Here is a 20,505-nt window from a genome sequence, read left to right as displayed (position 1 = left end):
GGAGATGTTGGGTATTTTGCTTTGAGACTGGCTCTCACTGTACAGCACAGGCTGGCCTCGAATCACAGTGATCTGCCTGCCTCAGCCTCCTGAGAGTTGGCATTACAGGTGTGCTCCCACATCCCAGCCATCTGCACTTCTTGTGCTGTATTTTAACCTCTGACTTCCACACTTGCGCTCCAGCCATTCCTTTCTCCTGAACAACCTGCATCCCTCCATGTTCCTTCTAACCATCTCCAGAACACAGCCCCAAGGGCCATCACTCTGAGATCCCCCGCCACGTAGCTCTGTCCGGAAGAGAAACTACTGCCCCCTTCCGGCTGCCGCTTGAAATGCTTGAGTTTCTCTGGACTTCACAGGCGACGTAGGGTGGGGAGCAGGGAGCTTCTGAAATAAGCACTGATTTAGAAGACAGACAGCTGTGTGACTTTGGGCAGACTGAGGACTCAATTTCTTGCTTTGTTTGACAGGGATAACACCTCCCGTGCAGGCTCTCATGAGGATTAAGTGGGGGGACAAGGAGTGTGCCTGGCACTCAGAAAGCTGCCAAAGTTGCAGTCCCTTGGAATGGCGTGTGGGTGCCTTCCTTATTCAGAGCCACAGTGACACCGTCCGCTCCAATAACTTTACCTTCCCATTCCCCTGACTCATTCAGCTGGAAGATGTGCCCATGCACCAATTCAAATAGAAGCCTAGAAATAGGGGATGGGGGGAGGCCTTACCATTTTTCAGAACTCGAAACTTTATTTTCTTTTACCCAAAAGGATCACTGTGAGTAAGGATTTATTTTTATTTCTCTAGGACACTTGTTACGTTCTAGTAGCCGCAGGTTTTTGTGTGCAGATCTTTTCCCCTCACTATCTGCAGTAGGGGACCTCAGCTCCTTTTCCTGAACCCCTCTAGGTAGGTACAGTATGAGGCACAGAGCAGGAGTCAGTAAGCTTTGATGGATCAGTGAATGGGAACGAACAAACGACTGCAGAAAGCAAGGACTGTGGGAATGCACGCTTGGAGACAGGATCCTCAAGTAACTCCAGGCTAATCCATACTGGGGGACCAGGATCAGATTGGCCATCTGGCAGCTTCTAGCCACCGTTGCAACAAAAGGACCTTGTCTCCTTTGGGGCCCAGTGGGAGGATGTGTGTGGGGAGGGGTGACAGGACCTTAGAGAGAGGGCAGAAAGTGTGAAGAAAGGTGCTTGCCCACTGCTTTTCCTTGCCTCGGAGGCACCAGATGGAGAGAAGAGACTGGGGAGGGGGGCAAGCCAGCAGCCCTGGCTGAGTATATTTTTACTTCAGGTGTGACGTTAAACCACGCGGGTGTATTTTTAGTCCTGCCCAGTGGGCGGTATGATCGCCTGGGTTGCCTTGGAGAGGACTTCTTCTTGTTGCTAAATTGGAGCTGCATCTGTTAGGGCTTCTGGGCTCCAGCCCAGTTCTCCTCCCCCAGGTGGGTGGACAGGTCCATTCCTGGCAGCGTGAGACCCGGGCAGGTTGCAGTCTGCTGCAGATCCCGCCCCTTCATTCACACGCATGCGCGCATGCACACCTCCGGCTACACTGAAAAAAAGTCAACGTGAAATTTCAACATAGGGAAGGTCAGGGCTGGTTCACGGGCACAAAGGGCCCAGCCCAAGTCCTGTAGGGATCTCATGTCCATTCTCTTCCTGGTAAGGAGAGGTAGCAGGCAAGAAAGGGTATGATGGCTAAATAAGAGGTCACCAGAGCTCCTATTTAAGTCACTGGAAATTTATTTAGTCCAAAAAGGGAATATCTCCCCGGGGAAGGGCTGGTGTGGAGCGGGGAGCTCCGTCACCTCTGTCACTGGCAGGGACAAAGCATACACCCACACACTCTTGGTGACATTGTTAAGTTACAAAGAGCTCTGGTATATGTAGATTGTCTTAAACTATGCCCGTTTTACTGACTAGCAAGCTGACATGCTGTGTCAAAATATTTCACCACACTAAGAGGCGACCGAGTTGAGATTTAAGTTTGGGGATACACACCCCACTCTTGTACTCATCCCTCTCGCATGTGCTATTTTGACTCATTACTGGAATCGCTCTACAATCTTCTCTTTTTTTCCACTATCGTGAAGTCCTGAGAGTCCTGTAGCTAAAGAACTGAATGGCCAGGTCCACCCTTGAGCATCAAGACTGTTGCCAAGACAAGCAAATCTCTGCCTCATTTGAGGAGGGCTTTAGCACTCTGACAGATCTTTCATTTTCTCGTTTGATGCCTACTGTGTGAGTGGGAACATTTGTCTAAAGAGGTTCAATGATTTGCCTAATGGCAGAGTCAAAACTCAGGCTGAGCCTTGGTTTATGTGCTTTCTACCTGACTGTGAGATGGACCAGTGCCTGTGCAAAGCAGAGTGGCCTTGTGGTTAAAAGAGGGGCACACTTCCTTAGCCCAGGCCTGGCAAGAGGCCGCTGCCCAGCAAGGGCCTGACAGCCCCAGCTTGCTGTTCAACTCTTCGATCTCATGCCGTCTGTACTAGCACAAGGCACAGCTGTGACAGCACTTATCACAGAAACTGCACTGCCGATGAAGCTGCAGTTCATGGAGAGCCTGCTATGTGCCAAGTGCTGCCAGCTATTAGCACTGGTTATCGAATCTAAGTCTGATGTAACCTGGTGAGGATAACCATCACCAGGCTCCCAGGCCCCTGGAGCTCTTATCTGTGAGCCTCATCTTGGCAGGGTGCCCAGACCACTGGGCTCTGTCTAGCAGGAAGAGGCAGGACCCAGCACCCTGAGCACACTTGTTCCTGAGGGAGGCGGCCACAGCCTCTGGTCTTGCTAGGAGTGTACGGAGCCTGGGCTTGGGGTTGGGGGTTCAGACCCCGGCAGCAAGGGCAGTGAACCAGTGCTTCTTGGTACCCCAGGACGCCTGAGCATGGCTTTGCTTTCCAGATGGTGATTCCAACAGGCTCACACCACCGCCACTGTTTGTAGCCAATGGCTGTGATGTTACCTCTGGTCCCAGTGAAGCTGACTGCTCCATAAAGGGAAAGCCTGACAGCCCAGGCAAGAACATTTGCTCAGGGTGCCTAACACTCCAGGGGTCCTGGCCTGGCCATCTGGGCCTGACTTTTCCACTGGCAATGGCTACACTTCTCTCACACCATCCTGGGGCCACACACCCAGCACATTCCAGGAATGACCAAGGGCAGCTCTGAGGTCGCCTTGCTGGAGCCAGAAGGCTCTGTGGTCACAGGGCAATCGAGTTCCCTCAAAGACACTTCACCAGGAAGCACCGGTTCCCAGGGCCCAGCAGGTGGCTGCTAAGGAGGACACACACAAAGGGACTCAGCCCCCCACAGCCTGGGCCTAAGGCACTTTTTCCCCAGGATGTACCCCGGCCTCCAGGAACAATGAGTGGTCATTCCACTGGGGTTCACTTCTCCCCGAAAAAGCAGTATATCTCTCCGGCACTGCTCTATGGGCAGAGGCTTTGAGTCAATTCCACAAATACTTTTTTTCCCCTGCAAACATAATCATTTTATTATTTTCAAGTCCATTTTATTTCAATAAAAAAATTAAAAAACTAAACCTAAATTTCAAAGCATGTCAATCAGGGGCCAACAATGGTACTTACACAGCACACTGTCATCCCCAAATCATTCACCCAGAGCACAAGACATCTGCTTACAGTTGTCTGAACACTACCAGCACAAATGGTTCTCTTCAGTGAACTCAGAGAGATCAGTGGCACACACACACACACATACACATATATGTATGTTGTTACTCCACAGATACTGTTTTTGAGCTCTTCTGTGTCAAGTTTACATTACTTTCTAGGTCTATCTTTCCGCATTTCCTGAACCCCTGTCACGGCTTAACACAATAGATTCAGTAAGTGCTCAGGTGAATCACAGAGTAAGACCACTAGCCTGGGCCCCCTCGTGTCCTCGTCACCCCTGCCCGTCCTCATCACCCCTGCCACTTCCCAGCCCGTCTCACCAAGCTCTGCTAGCTTTAATTTTCCCAAACATCACATAGCAGCTGACACCTACAGCGTGCCTGCCCGCTGCCAGCTTCCTCACCAAAAATTTAGCTGCATTACAATTACTCCTTATGAAATCCTGATGAAGTGACAGCATTGTTTTTAGGATTATTTTATGGATGAGGAAACTGAGACATAGAAAGGTTTGGTGTAGCCAGAGATGAACCAGACAACCTATGTCCAAAAGCTGTAAATCCCACCTCCTAGAATGCACCAGACTGTCACCTACTGAGCAGGTCAAAGTGACATGTGCTGGACCCTTTGCTTAAAGGGTTCACCTAATGAACATTGCTCTGGGTGCCAGTATTGTCTTGTGTTATGTAATTTTGTTCTGGATATTATTGTTTTCTTTTTGACAGTCGGGTATACAGGCTCTAAGAGATGAACTTGCTCCGGGTGACAAAGCTGGTTATCACCAAGTTTATTTCTAGCCCATTACTCTATCTCCCAGGGGCCCTGCACGGCCACTTGGCTGAATTCACACCTCCAGCTAAAGGACTGTCAAGGTCAAGTCTGAGGCTTTGGTGACCCTTAACAGGGGTCTCCCAGGAGTGATCTGAACACTGCCCACTACCCTACTCTGCCCCTTCTCTGAACAGGTGTGGACTGGAGAGGAACTCAGTCTCTAAGGCACAGGTCAAGCACAGGACAAGCAGGGCTTGCTTTGTTGACTAGAGCTGGATCTGAGCAGAGCTGTCAGGGGTAGGGCACGCTTGAGTAGAAGCTCTGAGCACATAATTTATCGGGAGAGAGGACTGGTGTGAAGACTTAGGCATATGGTAAGGAAATGCCAAATTCCTAGAGCTGAAGAACTAACCAGGAGGGAGAAGAAGGGTTTGAAGCAGGATTTTTATTGCCGCTAGAAAAGAATCAGGAAGCCAGGAAAGGCTTGGAGACGATTTGGACAAGTGGGGACATCAGAGTAAAGGTGAGGTTTGCTCAAGCAGATGAAAGGGACAGCACTGGGTAAAATCTTTGGAGGAGGAAATTCACTGCCCCGGGTTCAGGTGGAAACTCTTAGCTACAGACACTTATAAAACCTGCTGGCTTCGACACTGTTACAAGTATTAACTCATTAAAAGAGAACCTTCCAAACTAAGAATCCTGGGTTAGACCAGACAAGACAGCGAGACCAGGAATGTAGATCACAGCCATAGGTGGCAGTAATGCCATCCCAAAGAATTGGCATACAGGGTGAGTTTACCTGTTTAGAAATGAAGACTGTGCACCTGTGACTCGGCTCCTTGTCTGGGGTCTGTACGGTGAAGTTGGTGAGAAATGGCGGTGCACATCGCAGTCTAACTGGGGCCAGCAGCACACAGTGGTGGTTTGGAAAGGGCCATGGAAGGAGCATTTACACCACAGAAATCGGCAAACACTACAAATCAGAGCCCCTCCCCCCGACTCCCTACCGCCATTTCTGGCACATCAATCTAGAAGCACAGAATTTTTATGGGGTGCTGCTTAACCTATGTAAGGAATCTATCCAACAAGCCCTTCAGCACCTACTTCATCTAAGGTCCTGGGGACAAAGCAGTGAGCATGTTGTGGGCCCTGTCATCCTACAGTTAACAGTCACGGTGAGGGAGCAGCCGGAAACACTGTCAACAATGCAATGAATTCAAGTGTGAGTGCTGTCATGGAGGAGAAAGACTGGGTACAAAGCTGTCTCCTCTCTCCCTCTCATCCTGCAGCTCGGTTCTCCAGCATTTTTAATTGAGAAGCAAAGTGCAACTGCCCTGGCTATTTTCTCACCGCTCCCGCCTCCAGCCCAGGGTTTCCTTATCAATAATAGGTAACTTCTTCAACACTGCCAGGCGGGCCACTTCCCTTCCCAGGATCAGGAGAGGTTTTCGCCACAGGGGAGAAGGCCAATACCTCCAATACCTCACAAAGCCGCCCTCCTCCCCCACTCACACCTGGCCAGCCTCACTCCCTGCCACTCTTCTCCTCCCCAGGACATCGCAGTTTCCATGGGAACCCACTCACTTCAAAGGGGAATGCAGGAGACTGGAGGGAAGGAGGGAGAATGGAAAGCTGGATTAACCTCACCCTCTTGGCCCTGTTTCTGCGCAGCCAGCAACCTAATCCCCAGGTCTCAGAGAGCACCTGACACCTGACCACTGCTTGGTCATCTTGGGTGTTGGGGTGTTGTGGTCCTCCTGAAGTTTGAACTTTTGGGGGAGAAAATATCAGGGTTGAGTGGAGGCTGGGGAAGGAGAGAACTGAGCAGGGTCCAAACCTAGGGCCCACCCCCACCCCACTTGCCTCCCCTCCACGGACCCCCTCTCATCCTTGCTCCTGGGCCTCAAACACAATTAGCCGGGATGTGCATCCAATCATGGGATCTGTGTGGATTAGACTGCAATCATTAATCTGAGCGGGAGCTCCTGGTTGCCTTGCTGATTAGCCCAGATGATGCTCTGGTATGATCCAATTAAAGACAGGCTCTGCCCCCACCACTACCCCCAGCTTCCACATCAGAAGGGAACCAATACATTTCATTAACACATCCTCATACACAAATAAAACCTCGGCTACAGGCAAGCTCCCTCCTCTTTGTCACACTGCCCCTCTGCCTTGCAGCAGGGACAGGGAGGTGCCTGACCCACCTTCCTCTGTGGCTCCCAGAGGGGCCCTGTGACTGGGGCTTCCAAAGTCAGTGCCAAGACACTAATCTGAATGGAAAGGGTCTTGTTACATTTATTGACATGAAATGCAGACTCCCTGATGTGCTTTGGAGCAGCCAAGGATGCCCCAGGCAGACAAATCTAATTAAAATTACCTGACCCGACAGGAGGTCAGTCATCCCAGCAGTGGCTAGAGAGAGGGCAGCTGGTACTAATGGGAGAGGTGTGGTTGTGGGAACAACCCTGGGGCCTGGGCCAGGAGGACACAGGACGGAGGGCTGGGGAGCCTGGCATGGTGTAGATACATCAGCTCCAGCCAGTTCATGAGCCATGAGTCATGCTAGCCAGGCATATTTGCCTGGGAGTCCCTCCACTGCGGAGGCCGCATACAAACTCTGAGTCAGTGCTAAGGTCTGTGGTATGGTCGGTGGGCCCCTTGGGAGAGGGTAGGTTCAGGAGTGAAACTGAGCAAAAAAGTGTGGTTGAAGGAAGGTCTGAGCCGTTCTTCAAGGAACATTATGGTGGATGGCTCCCATGGGTGGGTGATCCACCTTTTCTGCAGCTGCCTGGGTAGCATGTGAGCCGAGGGTCTTGGGGAGGACCCTAAAGTCCATGGCTCCCACTGGCAGGACCAAGGAAGCCCATTTGCTTCGTGCCAGGTACAGGTGCTTAATGGGCTGTTTGGGTAATGCTTATCCAATCTACTGCTTTAATTCTACCATGAAACTGAAGCTCAGAGAGACAAGTGCTCAGCAGAAGCAGGACTCAAGACTAGATTTCCAGGAACTTTCAGGTGGTCTCTACGAATCAGTGATGGCGAACCCTAGAGCTTTCAGTGATACAAACATCCTGCTGTGGCATATGTACCATAGTTTCACCACCAGTGCTATAAAACCTGCAATAATCTACTTCTAGTCCCCACCCCTAGAAGTCTATGGGTCCTGGATCCTGGATCAGTCAAGTACACAGGGGGATCACCTGAGATCTTGTAAAAGTGTAGATCATGCACCCTGAATTCTGAGTGGGCCCTGAGATTCTGTTGTTTGGTTTTTTGTGGGGTTTTGTTGTTGTTTGTTTGTTTATTATTGTTGTTTGTTTGGTTTTGGTACTGAGGATCGAACTCATGACCTGTGCTTGCTAGGCAGGTGCTTGTGGAGATTCTGTATTTGTAATCAGTTCCTGCATGCTGCCGGTCCATGCGCCATCCTTTGAGTACCAGCAATCTATACACAGAGTCATGGGCTTGCATGCAAGTTGTAAGCCACTGGGCAGTTTTCAGAGGCTCCTTTGCTCTTCTCTTTCTCCTTAGGCTCCTCACAAAAGGCAAAAGCCCAGCATATGTGGTCCAGGTTAACTTTCAGGTGACTGCTCAGTCTCATGCATCACCTTACCCCACCCCTAACTGCTCTGACCACTGACCCTTCCCAGATACACCAGGTTCTCTTCTGCCTCTTTGCCCACCTGGCAGGGTCTCAGCCTTGTACGACCAGACTCAAATACTATCTCCTCCATGAAGTCTGCCCTTTTGGTCAGACTACACAGCATTGTTTATTTGCAGCTCTATTGGATGCTGGACACAAAGGGAAGGGCCCATGATTTCCTTCCTATCTTACCATCTGTCCTAGGAGCCAAGCACAGTGCATGCAATGTTAATAATAAGGGTTAATAAAAGAGTGTAAAGGAAGGAAGAGAGAGAGGACAGGAGGACATGTCCTACACTGGAGGAGGTTGGCTTGCCCTCCCTGAAGTTATCCGTGACAGATACAGAGGCCAGAGCCTGGAATTCTTTGGGGTCCAAGGCAGAGCTTATACCTGCAGACAGCTGGGCCTGGCCCATGCATTCATGGAATAGAGACCAGGCTCTGTGTTTTTTCCTTCTTGGGAATGCCAGGGTCCCTGGATTAAGTCACTGCTCTGGATTTCCCAACTGTTGATATTAGAGGTATTCAGCTCCTCTGAGTAACTAAAAACAATGCCAGTGATAATGACAATAGCAATAATAATTACCATAATTACCATAAAACATTGCCACTGGGGGGGTGGTGAGGGAGGGTAACCAGGGATCCATTTCCTATTTATTTGTCTTGGGTGTATCATGCCATGTGCTACTGGCATTTAATACAATATATACTTCACCAGGGTGAGCTGCAATTGGGGATGATGCCCTGGAACCTATGAACTCACAGAAGCAAAGGTGAGCAATGGTCCAGCCTCGACACTGAGTGCTGATGTGAGCATGAGATCTGCTAAGTATGGGCTCCCCATAAATAATGATGACTACAATTCCTGCTGGAGTCTTAATCAGGCCTGTTCTCAGATGACCACATCTTCTTCTCCAAATACATGCATCAGAACTAGAGATCATCAAGGCCAACAGACATTTCCCTGAGCTTCAGGTACCTCTCTGCAACACCCAGGACCCAGCCCTAGGTGCATAGGGCAGATGCAGAACAAGAGGAACAAGCTGCCATCCTGGGGGAGGGCAGGGGGGAGGGCAGAGGGGAGGACAGGGGAGAGGGCAGGGGGGGCTTACACGGTCACACACAATGCCGATTGATAAAGCACAGACTTTATGGATCAAAATGTGTCCAACAACCAGCTCATCAGATTTAACTGTAATGCTTAAAAAAAAAAAAATCATTCCCTTCCTGTAGCTTGACCTACTGAATTAGCATCTCTGAACATGGAGCTTGGGACTATGAGCTTTAATAAGCTCCCCCTGTGATTTGCACGCATGTGAAGTTTGTGTACTAAGTCCTGGTAGTTCCATCAGATGTCTGATACGTTGGTGGGCTTGTCATAGTGAAGGCGGCAGTGGGAGGCAGGACAAGGACAGGGTCGTGAGCAGCTGCTTTTGGCTGAGCTGAGGGTTCATCTCCTCACCTGAGACGGGAGGGGGTCTTGGTGGGAGACACTGCCCAGGTCTTCGTACCCCTCACTAGTCACTAGTCACTAGTCACTAGTCACTAGTCACTTCCAAGAAGCCAAAGTCAGCCCCCAGCGTGCACTGGGGATTTCTGGGTTGACTTGAGAGCGCTAGCGAGGCTAAGAGCAGCTGCTGGCCACGTGGCTGACGCACCCACCCTCTCTGCCATGGCCATCTCAAAAGGCTGAGCCGGGCCCAAGGTTCACTGGGGCTTCTGAACATTGTGGGGGGGCTCCTACCTGTACACAGCTCTCTTGTCAGCTTCCAGCTGGGCCTGGGGATCAATGGGAGCACTGGGCACAGGTGTGCTGGCAGTAGCTGATGGTGCGGAGATGTGAACAGCCTGGGCCTTGGAGGGAGGCTGGGCAGTGGCCGTCATCTGCAGAGAGAAGAAAAAAGAGGTGGCAGCTTATCTTGGCAGGCTCCCAAGTCGGGGGTGAGGCTGACGGTGTGCCAGGAAAAGAGTTGTGAGCGAGAAGAGATCTGTAGTGTACGATAAGCATCCATTTGTCCATGGGCCACAGTGGAGAGAAAAGCAAGCCTTTCTTCCAAGAGTGTTTTAGAAAACAATTTAGAGCCACTCCATCCTAGGTGATGTCCAGAACACTTTTAAAGAGATGATTCCTAATGTGGTGACCTCACCCCAGAAGTAGAGAAAAATACAAAGAGCCATTTAAATTATGCTCATGAGTCTTTTGGATGTCAGTAAGTTTGATTAGATGACTCCAGAGAGCAGGAAAGAAAGCAGCTGAGTCAGTTCTCATTTGGGCAAGGGTTAGTTATTCTCTAACGCAAGCCAAGAGCCAACAGTTCTAATGGTTTTAATTGATGACCGGATGGCTTTCCAAATCAGGTTCACCTGGCCATTTGAAGATAAGATTTAATGGACAATAGGCAGATTTTTCTTCTTGGACAGAACAGATATTTAGAGAAGTGGTGTTCATACTGTATTATGGGTTTTTGAAGGTGTCCTGAGGCTTTCAATTTTGTGTCAACCAGAGCAACTCTTTTTAATATTATATATTGGACTTTCTGTCTAAGGTTTCGTTGAAAGAAATGGTTTAGTAGCTTTAAAAGTTTTGAAAACCATGGTTATGGAATTTAATGCTTTCACATTTCCTTCAGTCACACAGATCCCTGGAACGGTGACATTCTTCCCGTTCTCTCACATCAACCTGTCCCTAGCATCCTGATAGCTCTTATCACGCTGTGCTGTTGGCCTAAATGTAGCTGTCTGTCTCCAGCTTGAAGGCCTTGTTCACCCTCTGTCCCCAGCACCCAGCTGGGCATGCTTAATAAAAATGATTGATGCTTAATAAATATATTTGTGGAGAAAATGAGTGAATGAATAGATGGATGGATGTGCCTCAAAGGGATCCGATATTTTACAGCTAGGATGCTCATAATAAAATCTAGGTCCCTGCCTTCTGTATAAAAATAAAAATTGTATTTCTGTGAGTATAAGCGCATCGTTGGTGTGTATCCCCATACAGGATGGAGTGTGTGTCTTGTTCTCTTCATTTATGTCTGCTCAGATGCCTCTCCTTCAGAGTAAATCTAGCTGCTCCGCCTCTAGCTTAATTTTTCTGCAGTGCTCACACCATAACCATATATATCCATTTGCCTATTTTTCCCACTTCAAACTAAAACTTAAGCTCAAGGTGATCTTATAACAGTTATATTCCTATGGCTCCAGATAATCTGGCAGGAGTTGGTGTTAAATAAACATTTGTCAAATCAATAAATGAGGGGCTGGGAATTTAGCTCAGTGGCACAAGCCCCTGCCTTGCAAGTGTGTGGTTATGAGTTCAATCCCTGGTACCGATAAAAAAGAAAAAGACAAAAAAAAAAATCAATGAATGAAGGAATGAAGGCTGATGAGCAAAGCTGAGAGCAAAAAAGAAACGTTTGGCTTTCCTGAGCATGTCACTTTTCTTAGGATTCTTCTTTGTCACTGAGTTGGGGGGCACCCTCAAGTCCAGGGTGTGAGAGGCACAGCAGAACATCATGTGCCTTGCGTCCACCAGGTCATTGCCCGAATCCTCTTATTTGCCTTTAAACTTGGGTGAACCCCTTAACTTTCTTAAGCGCCTATTTTTTTTTAATCAGGAAGCAAATTGGTGGCCTTTTAAGGTTCATGTATATAAGAAAAGTGCTATAAGAAAGAAGCACGGAACATGCCTGTAACCTCAGCTCTCAGGAGGCTGAGGCCAGGGGTTGCAAGTCTGACAACATCCTGGGCTCCTTAGGGGGACTCTGCCGTATCAAAGAAACCCAAAACCGAGATAGAGAAACAAGGTGGATTCAGAAACATGAGATTTTGGCCAGGCTGATCTGGGCCAGGCTGCTTCATTCACACACTCACCCGTGCACACAATGGGCCTTTTCTTCGGGTGCTCTGTAAGGCCCGCTAAGTACCAGGCTCTGTTGTAGGAAATACAATCACAGACGCAGTACCTGCTCCTGTGGAGCTCAGTTTGTGGCTTTGGCACGATTCCTCCCTGACAGATCAGGAAGATATAATGCAACTGACCTTGGAAAGCTGTCGCCCATGATATCCTTGTGGAAAACTTGGAGATAGGTGGCCTGCTGGGCACTGGATGCCTTAGAAAACTACACCAAAGGGAGTAAGGTTAGAGGACAGGTGTCGGCTTGGGGCAGTTTCTAGGAAAGTGCCACATGCTTTGTCTTTTGTCCTCTTCAACAGTTTTTCACCCGTGACTTAGAGGATAGTTAAAGAAATGCGCCACAAATTTATGAATGACATGCAACTGGGATCCAAAAGATCTTTACAGATTTTGGCAGTGTGCTAAACCTAATAAGATTAATGTTCACCTGGGAAGTTAAAATGGAACACTTCTAACATTGGGCCAAAAAAAAAAAAAAATCAGTAATGTTAAGTGAAGAAAGAGGGAGACATGGCTTGGCGGCAGGGTTTTAGTTGACAGCTCAATGTATGCAAAGTGTAGCATCTGCCCAGAAACAAAACAAAATGAGAGAGAGAGAGAGAGAGAGAGAGAGAGAGAGAGAGAGAACAAGCCCATGAGGGTAAATTAAACAGAAGCATGGCTCATGGGATGAAGAAGTTTCTGGCCCTGTCCTACTCTGATTAAGCAAGTATATGAAGACATGCTCAGAAAAGAGTTGGTCAGGATGGTGGAGGAATTCTGTAGTGCACCATAGAAGGCCTATTTGAAAGAGCCTAAAACCTTTAAGCAAGATTTGGGAGAAATGGGGAGAAATGAAAGCCCCCTTTAAGTGAGGGGATTAGATGGTATGACTTCTGGTCTAATTCCAAGCAATGCACTAAACTGGTAACAAGGAGACGTCTACATAACACCTTTCCGAGCCCTGGAATCTCCAAGGCTCAAGCGTGCGACTTGGAAAGGATGGAATCATTAGCTAGGTGGCCAGGTTAGGAGACATCTCCAATATCGACAAGCTGGGACGCAAACAGGGTGTTTTAACCATCACCAACCATAGCTTCAGCTTGGCAGGAGGCTCAGATTAGGTGATGTCCATAAAAGGGCTTTGGAACCTCTGTTGCTCAGTATCAGATTTCCAGAGTGTGCTCCTGCCATAAAGCAAGGCTCAGCTGTGTCCTCACAGTTCATCTGTGGATGAAGTGTCAGGGGATTGGTATACTGTGCCATGCCCACCAAATGCATTTCCTTGTGTCCTTGAAGGATCGGCAGGGGCTTCCACTAAGATGAGCCTCAGAAATAGAGAGGGATGTGGGGGTCTCTCCCTGTCTTTCTCCTAGCCCCTCCTAGAAAGGACTTCAGGGACAGATGCTAGAGGGCCTGCTGGGATAGAGAGGAATGTAAGCTAATAAAAACATAAATCAAAGGGTGTCTCTGGCATGCACCCCAACATGCTTGAGGCTGTTACTTGAGGGAGGAAGAGAGGAGCAGAGCTGGACTGAGGGGGGCGATGACTCAGATTTATGTAGCTCATGGGGACCAGTTCAGCAAACTCTGCATTTCTTCCAGATTTGAGGATGAATGTTTATCTCCAAATAGATTTCTTTTTCTAGCTAGAGACCTCCATTTCCCGAGCTGAAAGGACCTGCAGCTGTCCTGAGGGGGTGGGTGCTGCTGCAGGAGGAGGATGGAGGTAACCTGAGGTAAGTTTTGGAGGAGCACAGCCTTAAACAGAGTTGGGAGGACCTGGGTGGACCAGGACACGTGGGTCCAGGTCCAGGACCTGGGTGGAGCTGCCTTGTCATGGCCTGTGAAAGCCAACTGTTGAAATGTTCAGGAATTTTGTAAGATGGTTTATATCACATAGACATCTCACAATCAGCCATGGTAGGAACAAGGAAATTAGCAATGGTACAAACCTGGGTCTCCCTCTGCCTCTCCACCCCTCCCCTAGGAAGCCAGCTAGTTATTTATCAGTGCATCACTATTTCAGGGGTTGTCCCCCAAGTCACTTCCTTCCAGTCTCCTCAGTGTGACAGAGGAAGAAACCAGCCTCACATGGCCCATGAGACCACTTGGAACATTCCAGAACTGAGCATCCTGGAATCTGTACTTTCTCTAAGGAGACCTCAGAGTACTCTGGAGACCCTGCTTTGGTGGTTCACTGCAGACAGGCTGGGACGACAGCACTCATGCAAGAATGTTCCTTTTCAGGTAGGGGAAGCTAAGATGCAGGGGGGGATGGGCAGAATTGAGTGATGTCCCGAGAACCAACGAGGGGGCTCAGAAAAGCCCCACAGACTGGAAGCAGCTGGGGTGCAGGTCCAGAGTTTGATGCTCCTTTGCTGATTCTTAGTACACATTTTGGGGCCAGTTCTTTGACCTCTTCAGTTTCCTAATCTGCAGTTTCCTAATCTTTGTGGGGTTGTATTAATGGCCAGTGGACAGGGCACAGTGGCAGCCTGCTCCTGCCAGCCACGGTTCTGTGGTTTTGATCTCTCTCCTTAGCCTCAGGTCCTCCCTGGAGCTAAGATCCTGGGCCTGTGCCTCCACTGCTTTTCTTCCTTAGATACTAAAACCACAGGGCTTCTGTCTGTCATTTAGCAAGAATCAGCCCTCCCTGAAGCCTGGAGCTAAAGGGGCCCCCAAGGTTCTTGTTTTGTGACATCTTGAAATGAAGTTCTCTGTCCCTCCATCCTATTAGGAGTGCAACAAGTTGGGAGTTACTGTAGGATATACGGTAGGCACGCAATGTCTGGGGGCTGGACAGCCTGGTCTATCTGAATGAACAAGTAGAAGATATTCCCTGGAAGATGTAGGAGGGGGGCAGGAAGTAGCCCCTGGATATCTCTGCAGTCCCCCTAACTGGTACTTGAATGACCTTCAAGATGCCTCTTCTGTCAAGAATCATTCTTTTCTAGCTGTGTGGAGAACGGCCCCCTAGGTTCTGGCCAGCTGTATGACGCTGTGATGGGTTTCCAGGTCTGACTATAAGCCTGTGTAAAAAGGCAGCATTGTCTCATCTTACAGACAAGACTCCAAGCCCCTGGGGATGAAGACACTGCTAGCGACCACAGCCAGCTCATGCAAACTGGGGGTAAGCAGAGAGGGCTATGTGAATTGGTGCATTTAATTACTTTTCTTTGAAGAGAAGAATGGAAAGACCTCCACCTCCAGTGAAAAGGGGGAGAGGAGAAGGGAGCCTGGAATCGGAATGAATCTTCACTTCCTGGCACAACCCATGAGTCTCCAGGCAGTTTACCCCCTCCTCACTGCACGTCCCAGCTTCTTTGTCCCCCAGTGACCCCACACAGAGTTCAGGTTAATTCTCTCAGCAATAATTGTGCTCAAGCATCCTTCCATGTGGGACCCAGGCAGGAAGGCATGGAGGAGAGTTTATGCATCAAAGGGGAGTCCTGGAGACCCAGGGATGAAGAAGGAAGCTGACCTTGAGGAGCTCCAAGCCTTCTGGTGCAGGCCCGACTGTCTTCCTAGCATCTGAAGGAGGCAGTTTGTGTGGGAGAGAGTGGGGGTGTGGACATCAGATCAAACTGACTTTGAGTCCCACCCTTGAGGACAGGGACTGGGTCTCATCCCCATACTGTTGCAGCTACGAGTTACAGCCGGAGTGTCCAGAGTATCCGGGGAAGCAGGAGTGGTGGGAGGAGGTAGGCCCTCCCAGCAGATGCTACCCCATTTATCTCCTTGGCCCTGAATGCCTCAGGCGGTGATGGAGAAGGTTACAGTCCCCGAGACACTCTGATTGAAGCAATGAATGTCTTTCCTGGACCTGGATTCAGATTTGGCTCTGTCTCTGCCTGTGTGATTTGGGATTCAGGGTTTTTACCTCTAACATAGCACTCATTATATCTAAGGAGGGGTTTGTTAGAATAAGGTGTGTATGGCAAGCAGGTGGCTGTGATGTGCTGTGAGTGTTAGGGACCCTCAGCACAATCCACTCTGCAGCCCCAGCCCTGGGGCTCCGCTCCTGTGAGTGTGGGAAGCTGGTCCACCTCGCTCCTGGGGGAGTGGGGACTTAGGGCAGGGAAGGGGGCTGAGTGTCGTGGAAACAGACATGGCTGATCACTAGCTGTCACCTTGGGCAAGCGACTCCGTTCCTCTGGGCCTCAGTTTACCTATAAGGTGAAAATGAACGTAATAATATATCTGCCCCAGGGTAGCGATATGGGCGAGAACACTACAAACAGTGGAAGCTAAATAAACTCTGGTTTTGGTTTCTAGTCCTTGTTTTTCTTGTGCTGGAAATGGAGCCCAGCGCCTTGATGCCAGGCAAGCTCTCTACCACAGAGCCACACCCTTGGCCCCTAGAACTCTCTTTTTTTCCTTGTGTATTGGAGACTGAACCCAGGCCCTCGGTACTGAGCTACGTCTTCATTCTTAATTTTAAATTTCGTGACAGGATCTCACCAAGTCACCAAGTGCCCAGGGTGGGCTTGAGTTTGTGATCCTCCTGTCTCAGCCTCCCAAAGGGCTGGATACAAGCTTATGCTACCACATGCTGCTTCTCTAGACACTTTAAAATCTTTCTTTAGTCTTCAGCTGTGGAACCAAACCCAACCCTCATCAGACCCTGCCCCGCAGGTCCAGCTCCCCCGACCCAGGTGTGTTCTGTGACTGCTATAGCACATACTTCTTGCAGGCCCTTTGTAGCGAAACAGAGGGTCCCCTTTGGGGGACGTCCCCTGCAGAGTGTGAGCCAGCTGACCTTGGGTTGAAGGTGGGGAGGGGTGGGGCGCCGCAGAGGCCCGCCCACCGGGGGCGGGATTAAAGCTCCAGCCAGCAGCCGGCGCCTCCTCCTGGCGCTGGGGCAACCTGTGCCCGGGTCAGTTTCCTGGCAATTAAGGCAGTCCAAGGACTTGGAAGGAGGTCAGGGCTTGAAGCCACTAGGCAGATACCAGGCGGCAGGCAGCAGCAGGCACAGCCTGGGCTGGGGATGCTGCGGGTCCGAGCCTGTTCATCAATCGGATCCGCTGCAAGAAGGCATATACCCTGCCTCTTCTCCGGCACCCCACCGGCCCCCACTGTGTCCTACAGCTCACGTCTTCGCGCCTCCTGCCTATACCCACCGCTGCAGGAAGTGTCCTCGTTTGCCCTCCCAACCAGCTGGAGCCCCGACTCTCCCAAGAAACCTTTCTGGTTCTTCATAGCTCACAGGCCCAGGCAGCCCTGGTCCCTGCATCATCTGTATCCTTGTCTAAAAAACCTGGGACACCTCAGGGCCCTTTGTCTGTCTGCATGGCACGTTTTTCTGGCTCCTGTATCTTGCTCTGGTGTGTTTGTTAAATGAGTAAATGATGGACTGCAAAAGGGAATGAATGATCGGTAAGTTAATGAGATAAGGAGGAGAGAAGCAAAAAAGGGATCCTTAAAGTATCCCCAACCCCATCAGCACCAGGAGAAGGCCTGGCAGCCTCCCCAGGCAGCCAAGGCAGCTGGACGGGGCTCCTGGGACAGCAGGCCTCAGCCTCCACCAGATCCTACCTCCCACTGGACAGGCCTGCCTGACACAAGAAGGTGCTCAGTGGTGCACCACGGAGGCGTCAAGGACTCAGCTGCACAAGCCTTTGGAGGCTCATCACAGTTCCTGAGCCTCACGGCACGGCCCAGGGTATTGCTGGGCTGAGTCTTTCGGTTCTCAGCTTCGTGCATTTCCGGGAACTGACCGCTCCCCTCTCTGCCCACCCATTCCCAAGGACCCTCCCTTTTGTCACAATTCCAACAGACCTAGGAGGGGTCCCGGATGGACAGGATCCTAGTGAGCGTGCACTCTTCTGTGCTCATGGGGCTGCGGGTGAGAAACGCATTCTCTACCCCTATTGGCCTATTGTGTTTCGAATCAGAAGCTGAGTGAAGAACCTAGGTGGGGCGTGGCTCGTGCAGGTGCGAATGCCACTCCACTCTTAGCAGCCATGCCACCAACCCAGAGAGGCAGGAGAGAAGAAGCCACTCTCATTTCCCAGGGCAGAATCTAAGGCTCCAAACGGACTGCAAATTCCCTGGGGCCAAGAACTCCACAAGACCCATAGGAAGTGCTGTTTACTGAATGGAGGATTGCATGAGCTATGATGAGAAACCCAGCAATGGTGGTGCATGCCTGTGACCCAGCACCCTGGCTGAAGCAAGAGGACCATAGGTTCGAGCCTAGCCTGGGCAACTTCGTGAGATGCCATCTCCAAATAAAAAATAAAAATGACTGGGAATGCAGCTTAGAGTGAAGGACCTGGGTTCAATCCCCAGTGCCACCACCAGTAAATAAATAAACTAAAAACCACCATCACAACAAATAACATAGTGCTGAAATTATTTGCCTAAATTTTTGCCATTCATGGGCACGGGGGCTGGGGCCAGGCCTAGCATTTCTGAGTCTGAGCTGGGTTCAGTCACCCTGCTTTTCTCCGGACCACCAGCTCCAAGGGTAACAGCCTCCCGGGTCCCTACTCTCCCAGCCCCCTCCAGCTGGGCCACCGAGCTGCCACCAGAGATGGCGTGAAGGGGCAGCCAGGCTGTGAAGTACTTGCAGCCCTGCTGCTGACTTGGGTCACCTGTTCTCCAGTTTATTTTAGGCTTTGTATTCTTGAGCCACTGACTATTTTTGTGGCTGTCACAGCACTTGTCCTGCTTGGAGATGAGAAGACAGACAATAAGATCTCCGGGTTTTGAAAACTATCAGAATTCAGGTAGCAAATTCATTAAAGGAAAGTAGACTGTGGCAGGAGTTCCCTTACAAGCCTTGAACTCCTAGGACGGGCCACCATCCCTACAGAGGGGACAGAGAGGCTTTGAGGGTGGACCTGGACGTTGTTATCACCTTTAAATTAAGCAATGAAAATCCGGGTCTGGAGTGAGCCAGAGTCCAGGGATCTGTCCAGTTTAAAGACACGGGTGGCCCAAGCATTCAGGGAGAGGTCACCACACACAAAGGGAAGAAAGGCCAGCAGAAAATAAAAAAGAGGAGTCTGTTTTGATGAGTCAAAGCACAGGAAGGTGGGTCCCCCCACATGGTCCCTGGAGCTTGCCCCTGGGGGCAGAGGGAGAGGTCAGTCACAGCTACAGCAAAGGCTTAGGGGAACTTTCAAAGTGGCTGAATTAACTCTACTGCTGCAAAGGGAATGTGGTTTCACAGGCAGCCAAGGGGGGAGGGGGGCTCCAGGCAGGCCTTAAAGAGATGAGAATATAAATGAGTGTAAAAACATCTGAACTCACTTCTGCCGTCACAGCTGCCTGGCCTGCATGGAGGCCATTCACAGCCAGGGGCCCCAGCCACCCCCTTCTGCCTCCAGTTAATGAAAGCAGCATTGGGATCCTAATGACTGATCAAAGCCGAGCCAGCTTCTCCGGGATGGCACGGGCCCTCCCAGAGTGGGAGCAGAGTGCACACAGAGATGCCTCGTAGGGACAAGAGGGACCTGTCTGGGTCCCCTACCAGTCCAGACCCAGCTTTAGCCTTCCCCTGGCAGAGCAGGTGTGACATGGCATCAGCCTGCACTCAGGTGTGCAAACATGACTCTGCTGGGGTTTTGAACAGCATTCTCTCACCCCGAGGGTTGCTAGCGGATGAACAGTATGGGAATGTAGCTTTTTGTCAAAGGGGCCCAGGAAAATGCTTGACTCCTTTTGTGGCAAACATCCCATACTGGTCTGAATCTTGGTCTGTCTTGCTCTCTGGTCAGTAAAGGGCTTGTTCTTAGTGAACTGCCAAAGCTGTTTTTTTGTTTGTTTACTTGTTTTTTTTTTTTTTTTTTTGTCTTTTTCCTTTTTATCGGTACTGGGGATTGAACTCACGACTGCCTGCTTGCAAGGCAGGCACTTATGCCGCTGAGCTAAATCCCCAGCCCCTTGTTTTGTTTTTTTGAGACAGGGTTTTGCTCTGCAGTTCAGGCTGGCCTTGAACTCACTTTGTAGCCTAGGATGGCTTCACACTCACAGGACCCTTTCTGCCTCAGCCTGCCATGTGCTGGGATTACAAATGTGTGCCACCACATCCAATCTTGCCAAAGCTTTGGGTACCACCATTGGAAGTACACTACATAGACATCTCACTACCTATCAGTTTGTTCTAAACTTCACTATCCACTGAGTGCTGTGTCTACACTGTGCCTAGTGAGTCAGACCAGGGTGCATAGGAGTTCTGTTTTCTCATGCATCCTGACTTGCTGGGGACACACAGACAAAACTCTAAACACCAGGTACATACACAGTAAACCAGACAAAACGTGTGTCTTGCCTGTAAACCAAGGACAAAGATTCATGGCACCACTGGTAAGTGTGTGTGTTTTTGGGGAAGAGTGGAGAATGGGTGCTGACAGCCAGAGTCTGTTTTCGGTGGATAACAGTTTGTCTTTGCTAGTGAATCCCAGGGGCTTCCAAGTGGCTAGTAGGGCTGCAGAAGGGAGAGCCTCGCTTGGTAGATGCTGGGAAGTGAGAGGATGGCATTTCCAGGTGGAGAGAGAGTGCGGGAAGGAAGGTAGATCCCTAGGAGCCAGAGGGAGGT

At 50.1% G+C, this 20,505-nt stretch overlaps 1 protein-coding gene across 2 annotated transcripts in view; it reads right to left on the bottom strand.

Moving 5' to 3' along the window:
- Window positions 1-20,505, bottom strand: part of Pknox2 (PBX/knotted 1 homeobox 2) — a 242,733-nt gene that overhangs the window by 50,394 nt on the left and 171,834 nt on the right. For both annotated transcript variants that reach the window (XM_003472709.5, XM_063256012.1), the window contains exon 4: window positions 9,810-9,949. In XM_003472709.5, coding sequence (XP_003472757.1) covers window positions 9,810-9,949 — 140 coding nt within the window. The remainder of the gene's footprint in view (window positions 1-9,809; window positions 9,950-20,505) is intronic.

Source organism: Cavia porcellus, unplaced genomic scaffold, assembly GCF_034190915.1.
Source record: "Cavia porcellus strain 051 isolate PalLab524CR breed Dunkin Hartley unplaced genomic scaffold, mCavPor4.1 scaffold_9, whole genome shotgun sequence".
NCBI lineage: Eukaryota > Metazoa > Chordata > Mammalia > Rodentia > Caviidae > Cavia > Cavia porcellus.
This window is presented reverse-complemented; position numbering and strand designations above follow the sequence as displayed.